The 9,737-nt window shown below is 50.0% G+C and overlaps 1 protein-coding gene across 4 annotated transcripts in view; it reads right to left on the bottom strand.

The window, feature by feature from the left end:
* Positions 1–7,247, bottom strand: part of Apol6 (apolipoprotein L6) — a 10,078-nt gene extending 2,831 nt beyond the window's left edge. The window contains exons 1-4 of one of the 4 annotated variants that reach the window (XM_021184106.1): positions 6,807–7,247; positions 6,221–6,314; positions 4,864–4,964; positions 582–1,325 (exon numbers count right to left, since the gene is read on the bottom strand). In XM_021184106.1, the coding sequence (XP_021039765.1) occupies positions 582–1,286 (705 nt within the window). In that variant the 5' untranslated portion in view covers positions 1,287–1,325; positions 4,864–4,964; positions 6,221–6,314; positions 6,807–7,247. Of the gene's footprint in view, positions 1–446; positions 1,381–4,863; positions 4,965–6,220; positions 6,315–6,636; positions 6,771–6,806 lie in introns of those variants that run through there. The other 3 variants (XM_021184105.2, XM_021184104.2, XM_021184103.2) reach the window with 3 other exon arrangements.
* Positions 7,248–9,737: the final 2,490 nt, after the last annotated feature.

Genomic DNA, 9,737 nt, shown 5'->3' with positions numbered 1-9,737 from the left:
ACAGAGAAACCCTGTCTCGAAAAACCAAAAAACAAAAAAAAAGAAAGTGCATCTGAAACAATCAGACTAACCTTTGGTTAACTTTGCTAGGAAGTAGCTAGGAGTAACTCTGGCCAAGGACAAGCCGTGGGGTCCTTCCTGGTTTGTGGGTACAGCTTGGGCTCTGCAGAAGGTCATTCTCAGGCTTTATTTATTTATTTATTTATTTATCTCTGTAAGATGGAGGCCAGTCCCGAGATGGAGTATGGTTGGGCTCTCACTGCCTTGGCTTCCCTATGTGACTGGGGACATATGAACCAAATAAACCCTTTTGATCATAGTCTTTATCACAGCTACGGAAATGTGGCGAGACATCTCTGCAGACTTCACAAGATAACATCTACATGGCTCTACAGATCCCAGCTGAAGCCTCCAGGCAGGCCTCTTTCAAAACCTGGCCTTGGGAGTTAGAGATTTAGCTCAGTGGTAGAGTGCTTGCCTAGCAAGAGTAAGGCCCTGGGCTCAGTCCTCAGCTCCAGAAGAAAAACAAACAAACAAACAAAAAACAACAGCAACAACAAAAGATAGAACCCGACCCTCACCTGCAGCTTTCTATAGCGACGGGTGTGTTCAGCTAACACCCGCTCCCGTTCCGCAGCCCGTGCTCTTAACTCTTCTGCAAGCTCTGTTGGGTTTGCCGCCTTCAGATCCTTCCAGTCCTCCCAGAGAGTATATATGTCCTGGCCAAGGGAGAGGGCAGCAGCTGCACGTCCCATCCTCAGAGCATTTTTGGTCATTGCCAGGGCTGTGCCCCCAAAGGCCTTTTGCACCTGCCTGCTGCTTCGAGCTGATACTTGGCCGGCAGTCATGAGCTTTTTGGCAGCTGAGGTGACGTGGGGTTGGGTTCTGGTTAGCTGGAGGGCTCGGAGGTGCTTTTTGATGTTATCCCAGGCGCTCCCACATTTGTAGACAAGCTCACCGGCGGCTGTGACAAAGGTTGTCTTCTCTCCCTTGACCCCCTCCAGCTCCTGGTCGCTGTTAGGCATGATGCTGTTGACCTGAGCAAGGACTCTTTTATTGCGAGAGTTTTTCCTCACATTGGTCACGATGTCGGTGACCCCGGCAACTGCCCCCAAACCATGCCCAACGGCAGTGAGGACCAGGCTTCCCCCTGCAGTTGTTGTAGCCAGGGCCAAACCCAGGAGACTCAGGACTCCAGAGGCAACTGACGCAGAGGTTGTCACCACTTTGATCTTGGTAGCTTTTTGGTGGCTTTCGTCAATGTGGTCTGCGATAGCATAGAGCATTCTAATGCGCTTCTTCTCCTTCTTTCTCCAGTTCGGGAACTGTTTTAGAAACAGAACGTCATCTTCAACATCCAGAGGACTGTCATTCTTGTCCCTGTGGGTGAGGGAAACTAACACTTGGCTTCAATGTCCCAGGAGAAAGACCCAATTGCTCATCCAGCCCACGTGGCCTCCAGGTGGGCTTCACTCTGAACCCTTTCCACATCTCCCTAAAAAGCCCCTGAGCTCAACCTTTGCAGGAAGCAACTGGTGTAATAAGGAGATAAAGTCGGAGAGGAGGAACAACTGGGCAGAACACCAGGCATGACCTCGGCCCTCCTCAGAGACATGAGGCAGGTGGAATGGTCCTGAGGGACATTTCCAGCCCTGCTCAGAGGGACTAGAGCACTGTGTCTGAAGAAGGGAAGGAGAGAATGCACTGTCCTGACATGGGGGATGGAGAGGGAGGGAACGGGCCTGTGGAAAGGAGAAGGATGAGGTGAGGAAGCCAGGTTTTGAGCACAGGAGGGGAAGAAGAAGAGGGGGAAGAGGAGGAGGAGGAGGAAGAGGAGGAAGAAGAAGAGAGGGAGGAGGAAGAAGAAGAGAAAAAGGAAGAGAGGGAGAAGGAGGAAGAAAAGGAGGAAGAGGAAGAAGAGGAGGAAGAAGAGAAGGAAGAGGAGGAAGAGAAAGAAGAGGAGGAAGAAGAGGGGAAAAGGAAAAGGGAGAAGAGAAGGAGGAGAAAGAAGAGGAGGAAGAGAGAAGAGGAGAGGGAGGAGGAAGAAGATGAGGAAGAGAGGGAGGAGAAGGAGGAAGAAAAGGAGAAAGAAGAAGAGGAGGAGAGGAAGAGGAGGAAGAGAAAGAAGAAGAGGAAAAAGAGGAGAAGAAGGAAGAGGGAGAGGAGGAGGAGGAGGAGGAGGAAGAGGAGGTCAGAGTGTATAACCAGCTGCTCTCCAACCATTTTGATTTTGGCAGCAGGGGCTGAGCCTTTCACATCTCACTTTGAGAGGGAACATAATGAGCAGTAATCAGTTTCTGCCTATTCTCCCTGGCCACCTTCATTCGGTCCCTCAGCCAGAGGGGTGGGCCCTTCAAGGAAGTCCTTTCTTCCCCTAGCCAGCATGTTACAGGATAGAGGGGTAAGGAGTACCTGCCCGCCAGAGGAGTTTGCCTTCCACAGAGGGAAGGGCATTGGGAGGGGCAAAGCTGGCTCCTCCAAGCCCCTTTCCAAGCTGAGTGTCACTCATGGGACTGTGGGTCTGCTGTCCGCCACTGGGATGCAGGGACTCCACTCCAGGAGATGAAGCACAGGCGCTAGACTACATTCCTTTCTTGCTGCTATTGGGGTGCTGGGCTCATTGGATTCCCCAGTACACTGCTCAGGGCAAGTGGGATGCAGCTAGGATGGGGGCCTCTAGCCTGACATTCTAGGTCAGGATGCGGCAGAACCTAAGTCGCCCTGAGCATCCTGCTGTTTCTCGCCAGTGTCAGCTGGAGTCATGATTTCCCACTAAAGGATAGCCTGTGCCATGACCAGGTCCCCCACAGATATAAAGGTCCTCCAGTACTGAAGTCCCATGGATAAACTGTCCCGGTCTTTTATGTATTTACATATAAAGCCTGCCTGCAGGCCCTGACTGTTGTTTTGCTGTTGTTTGGTTTGGTTTGGTTTGCGTTTTGGTTTTCCCAGCAGGGCTTCTCTATGTAGTCCTGGCTGTTTTAGAATTCATTAAATAGTAGACCAGGCTGGCCTTGAACTCAGAGATCTGCTTGCTTCTGCTTCCTAAGTGCCAGGGTTAAAGGCATATTCCACCACTGTCCGGCAGCCCCTGTCTTTTGAATACAGTCCTTTAGACTGTAGAGTCTAGATGACATACTGTCTTGTAGAACATTAGAAGCTGTGTCTACCATGATGATTTGTTTGTGAAGGCGTAGCCATCGTGGGCCTGTCTACATGGCACGTCTCCTGAGGTGGTTGACGTAGATCACATGCATCATAGATGTGGAGCTACCATTGCAGAGTGCATGTTACATGGCTATGATGTTTCATTTCTGTGTGGTTTCAGGCAATGGAAGCTGTATCCTGCTATGTCCAGAACCCTCTGCCTTGGGTAGTCCTGTCCCCAGCCGAGAATGAGCCCCCACTTCAGTTCTGTGAAATTCCACCTCCCTTGTTGCCTTCCCTTAAGCTGTAGCAGGATCCTAGGGTCCAGCTGTGGACTAATGTGTGACTGGCCTTGAACTCGTGAATGTATTGAAAAGTAAAGCATCTCTCTACTAAATTGTCTCACATGTATCACGTCGCCCTGCTAATTAAGCCTGAAAGCTATCAGTGTCCACATAGCCTTCCAGCCTCCTTGCAAAATGGAGGACTCCCTTTACTAGCAGGGCTCCCCCTTCTCTGACCTTGTCTGGGAAGTTCAACCCTCCCTCCCCCCCCCTCAACCCCATGCCTCTATCTGCAGAATGTCAGGTAGCCTTAGATTACAGGTTTAACTTCTATTCTCTTGATGAGAACCTGGCCAGCTAGCACCTGAGTTTCTGGGATGCTTCCCCATATTAATGAGAAGGCACTCAGTTCTTTATGCCTTCAGCCTTAGCCCATCCTGGATATTTGGGGACCTCTGTCCCCAAAACTATATAAGCCTTGAAGCACCCCAAGTAAAGTTGATCTGCCTCCTCACAGCTGGTCCCAGTGTGATTTCCATAAGTAGTCACAGGGTTTCCGACCCCCTTCCTGTTGCTCCCCACCCCCGTCCTACCCCCCATTCATTGTCTCTGCTCCATTTGCCATAGTCCTTGGAGCCCAACACTGTACATTTGACTAAATGTTTACTTAACTCTCCAAAATATTACAGTCAACCTCATGGAGTATTTTCTCCTCAAGGAAACAACATTGCCTCAGCATAATGGAGACTTTGTTTGTTTGTTTGTTTGTTTGGTTGGTTGGTTGGTTTGGTTTGGTTTGGTTTGGTTTTTTGAGACAGGGTTTCTCTGTGTAGCCCTAGCTGTCTTGGAACTCACTCTGTAGACCAGGCTGGCCTCAAACTGAGATCCGCCTGCCCCTGTCTCCTGAGTGCTGGAGATAAATCCCTCTTTCCACACAGTGATCCTGGAGGGGTGTGTGGTGGTTTGAATGAGAATGGCCCCATAGGCTCATATATTTGAATACTTAATCACTAGGGAGTGGAACTGTTTAAAAGGATCAGAAGGATTAGGAGGTGTGGCCTTGCTGGAGTGGGTGTGGCCTTGCTAGAGGAAGTACATCAATGAGGGTGGGCTTTGAGGTTTCAAGAGTTCTCTCCAGGCCTCTATCTCTCTCTGCCTGCCTGCTTGTGGATCAGGATGTAAAACTCTCAGCTTCTACTCCAGTGCCACGGGCACCGCCAGGCTCCCACCATGATGGTAATGGATTAGCCTCTAAAACTGCAAGCAGGCCCCAATTAAACGCTTTCCATTTTAAGAGTTGCCTTGGTGGTGGTGCCTTTTCACAGCAATAGAGCAGTGGACTGGACAGGACAAGTGGTTATTCCTAATTGAGAGAACACATGCTGCCTTCAATACAACCAGCCCTTCCCAAGAAGTCCACCCCCTGGGTTACCTTAGCAACTCAGCATCAGCCTCATAGTCCTCCCATGTCTGATGGCTCGGGGTTGGAGTTTGTACCAAAGCCATGTCCTTATGAGGCAGCTTGTCTTCTAACTGGAATATAGAAAGCAAATTTGCTGCCAATAGCATGCAACATTGTAAAATTCAAGGAAGGAAGGATTTTAGACTGTGCAGAATTGAAATCATACCACGCCATGGCTTATACTAACCATGATATCTGCAAACTACAGCTTTTTAGTTAAGGTATAGCCCATCTGCAGCAAGCACCGCCCCCCCCCCCCAAGGAAGCACTCAGCACAGTGTAGGAACTGGTTCTCCCCTTCCTCCGACTGTGTGAGTCCTGGAGAACAAAGCCAGATCACCAAGCTTGGTGGCACTCAAGCTTGGTGGCAGACCCGTTCACCGGCTGAGCTGTCTTACCAGCTGAGGAAAGAGGGTTGGGGACCGGCTCAGTCAATGGCTTTGTTGCTCACATGCAAAACCCAAAGGGATGCTCAGGAGAGCCCAGGAAATCCCAAGAGCAGGAGCTCTGTGCCAGCCACCTTTGCCACTGTCGGAGACCAGATATCAGATCCAAGGTCTCCAGAGCCCTTGTTTGCAAAGATATTAGGGACACGCCGGCCTTGGGTGTGCGGACCATGGTAGGGATGGTTTTCAAGTTGTGAAGAGGAAGCAGAAGGGCTTTCAGGAAGAAGAGCATTGCTATCCTTGGAGTGAATGGGTGACAGCCTGGACTGGGTTCTTGGGACCCTTAGACTCCCCCAGTGCACATGAGGAATACATGAGCCAAGGGCAACGTTAAGCCTGGGGGGTGAGAAACTGTTCTGTTGACCACCCCTGCACCATTCCAAAGGCTGCCAGGTGCTCGTATGTTGTGGGGCTTGATGGAGGCTGGCTGTTGGTTGGTCTCAAGGCACCATTAAGCCATCCTGCTGATGGGATGTATGCAAGGGACAAGTGAGTGTCCAGCCAGAGACTGGAGGGGGCAGTTAAAGCTGCAAACCAGGTGAGAAAGACAGAGGACAAGCAGCAACTGAGCCACCCAGCGTCACGGCTCAGGAGAAGAAAGCAGAGGTGACAAATTTGACTGAGGAGAATACTCAAGAATGTTCGACAGGCCTTTGTGCCCCCCACTGCACACACCAACCACCATTACCACCCCACCCACGCTGCGCACACTTTGTTGGGAGTGACCCAGGCTACTCACATTCTAGCGAGCCCTCTGACACAGAGGCCACCCCACCCCAGCCATCTGGGTGTTTTTCAGTGTCCAGCCCTATTCCTCCACCTTTGACCCATAATGGCCTTCCACTGCCAAGAGCCGCCGCCGCTGGCAGACCAGAACGTACCTTGCTGCGGCGATGTCTGAAAGGATTACCGTGCTCTCTTCCAAGATCCAAGTGGCTAGGGTGGTCGGCAGGGAAGAAGCCCTATCTGTCCTCTCTGCAGAAGAGAGACAACCTCAGTACTACAGACACAGTCCTGAGAAGCAGACCCAGGGGCCTTTTAATTCCACAGAATCTAGCTGGCCGTTGGAAGCGTCTCTGTCTGGGGAACAGCTAGCTAGGGAATTCCTTGCTAAGGACCCATCATCTCTGGACTTTTCATAATTACACCCAGGCTACAAAAACAAACCAAAGTCTTTTCAAAGGAGAGAACTTGGGTAGATAAGAAGTTAGTGCCTCTCATTGGCACATCTGAGCCAGTGAGGTTCCCAGTGAGCTGTCATATGTTAGGAGCTGAACCCGAGACCCTGCCCAACTACCTAGTTCCTAGCTGCCTGAGCTTCCAGCCTTGTTAGCCAGTCAGCTCTTTTTCCTCCGGCAGTGACTGGCTTCTTATTCTCCTGCTCTCCTTGTTGATTAGGGTCCCGGAAGCAGCCCTCCCCTCCCCGATGTCTCTCAGAGATAGGATGACTCCAGGCTCAGACCTCACCTCTCCAAGAGTCCTCCAATCAGTCCAGCGGGCACTGTGACCAGTATCAGGGCAGAATGGGAACATTCACCAACTGGGCCAATGGCTGGAATGTGGTGGCTCTTGGAGGCGGGAGCGGAATTATGAAACTGGTTTACTTAACCTCGAATCATTCCATAAAGCTGCAGCCTGGCTTCTAAAACCATTTCCCAGAATAGGGGCCTTGCTGGGAAGTATACTGTTTGAATGTTTCACTTTCCTCTCTTCCTTTACACACACTGTGAGGTGTATAGACAGAGGACTGGCCATTGGCGTGGCTCAGGGTAAGAGCGCTTGCGTGTGCCAGACCCTGAATTCCATCCCCAGCCCTGCTAAAGAACCCTTCATTGCTTCTTCCCAGCTGTGTGTCAGGCTCCACACTAAGCGGTTGCTGCTGAGCTAGGACCTGGAAGGCCACAGACATCTATGCTTGCATGACTGTGAATCAGAATAACCCACCCTTGGCCTGATTCTCCATCTGTAAGGTGCACACCATTCTAATGTTGATATCTTTAAGCCATTGTGAGATGCCCCAGAGTATGTGCTACGTTACCCAGCAGACATCCCAAATGCCATAAACTCACAGTGGCTGTACCCACTAGGTTCCCTCCTGTCCCAGGCTGTCTTTGTGTGTGTGTGTGTGTGTGTGTGTGTGTGTGTGTTGGGGGTGAGGGGTTGTCTGCAAACCCACTACCAGCCTGCAGAGTAACGATTCACACGAGGCAAGAAAGAAATCCGGTTCAACACAACTTGTTAGCCTGTGCTGCTTCAAACTTCTGAAATCTGACCCGAGCAGTTTATTTTCGACATCACTAAACATAGTACAACCTTGGAAAAAAAGTTTCCGAGTGACAATTACCACAATAAAGCTTAAGGCATGACCACATCAAAACTCCATGGCAACAAACATGTCTTTGGCAAAGTACCTGTGACCTCCTCCACAAGAATGGGTTCTAACTGACTGAGATAGGATGCTCAGGGGGTCTGGGAAGAGGCTGGGGATTCAGCTCTGCGGACAGCAAAGGTCTGTATCAGGCTATTAAATACTTCCAATCCAAAACAGAGATAGGTATAACTCTTCCTGCTGTGAAAAGCCTACATGGATGAGATTCCTGGTTTATCTAGGAGAAACTTCTCTGTTCTTCTCTGTGAGCACAAAGGGCCTCGTGCCTTCTACACCACTGGATCAGATACAGATGTGTGACCCGGGTCACAACCCCACGAGGAAAGCAGCACCAAAACTATTAACTGGCCCCGGAAATCCTTCCATGCAAACTGTTTTAAAGACCAACACTTGGTAGAAGGCTCAGGTTGGTGAAGTGTTTGCTGTGCAGGTGTGAGTTTGATTCTCAGCAGCCACAGTAAAAAGCCACTGTGCCTATATCATCCAAGCTGGGGAGGTGGGGCCAGGGGGATCCTGAGACTTGCCAACCAGTCAGGCTCTGTAGGAGACACTATCTCAAAACTAAAGTGAAGGTGACTGAAGGGGGTTATTCATGTCAAACTCTAGCCTCAAAACTAAAGTGAAGGTGACTGAAGGGGGTTATATTCATGTCAAACTCTAGCCTCCACACTCGCACGCACACACCTGTGCACCAAGGCATACACACATACATGAATACTTAAACACGATTGGCCCATGCACTTGGTGGAAAAACTTGGCCTGAAGCCCAAAGAGGAGACATGCCATAGATGTCTTATTTGTGACTGAACACTCTACACTCAGCCACTGGTACCTTGGCTAGTTGTGAGTTCTGGGTTATCCACCATCCCCTGTGTCTTAGTCAGGGTTTCTATTCCTGCACAAACATCATGACGAAAAAGCAAGTTGGGGAGGAAAGGGTTTATTCAGCTTACACTTCCACATTGCTGTCCATCACCAAGGAAGTCAAGACTGGAACTCAAGCAGGTCAGGAAGCAGGAGCTGATGCAGAAGCCATGGAGGGATGTTCCTTACTGGCTTGCTTCCCCTGGCTTGCTCAGTCTGCTCTCTTATAGAACCTAAGACTACCAGCCTAGAGATGGTCCCACCCACAAGGGGCCTTTCCCCCTTGATCACTAATTGAGAAAATGCCCCACAGCTGGATCTCATGGAGGCATTTCTTCAACTGAAGCTCCTTTCTCTGTGATAACTCCAGCTGTGTCAAGTTGACACAAAACTAGCCAGTACACCCTGCACAAAGAAACTTCTCTGAGAGATACAGAGTATCAAATTGTCCTCTAAAGGAATATCCGTATCTTTATCAGTTTATGCTAGAATGGTTCATATGGACATGCTACAGTCAGCCTGCCACATCTAGGGCGCCGACAGCTGTGGAGTCAACCAACCACAAACCACAATATTGGATTGGCAGAGAGACAACTTCCCATAAATCCCAGCACTCAGGAGACAGCGCCCAGAGGATGAGGAAGTTAAGGATAGCCAGGCTCCATAACGCCACAGTGTCTCAGACCCTTATCTTTCCTTATGGCTTGGGAAAGCACTTCACTAGAACTGAATACCTATAGATGCTTCCTGTTACTATCAATTACTACCTATTTGCATATCATTAAAATTGTATTAAGTGTTGTAAGTCACAGGAGGACAGGAGCAGGATCATACAGGAGCAGGTGCAGGGGCTTTCCGCAAATACCGTGCCATGCTATCTGAGAGAACTGAGCATCCCCAGGGTTGCTGGGGATGCTTGGTGTCTGGAGGAAACCTGCAGTCTTTTCCTCTGAGTATCACAGTTTCAATATGTACACACATGTACGCACGGCTGTCAACACATCCACTACAGGGGGACGGGCCCGGGGAGCATTCTGACCCTGCAGTTCTCAGATTCCAGGAAACAATTATCTTTTCCTGGCCTCAGTTTCTAAGGACGTTTGTGCTAAAGATGTCTGAGGTTGCTCCTTGCCAAGTGTAGCAAA

The sequence above is a fragment of the Mus caroli genome, chromosome 15, assembly GCF_900094665.2.
Source record: "Mus caroli chromosome 15, CAROLI_EIJ_v1.1, whole genome shotgun sequence".
Lineage (NCBI taxonomy): Eukaryota > Metazoa > Chordata > Mammalia > Rodentia > Muridae > Mus > Mus caroli.
The sequence above is the reverse complement of the archived record's forward strand: the minus strand, read 5'-3'. Positions and strand labels throughout refer to the sequence as shown.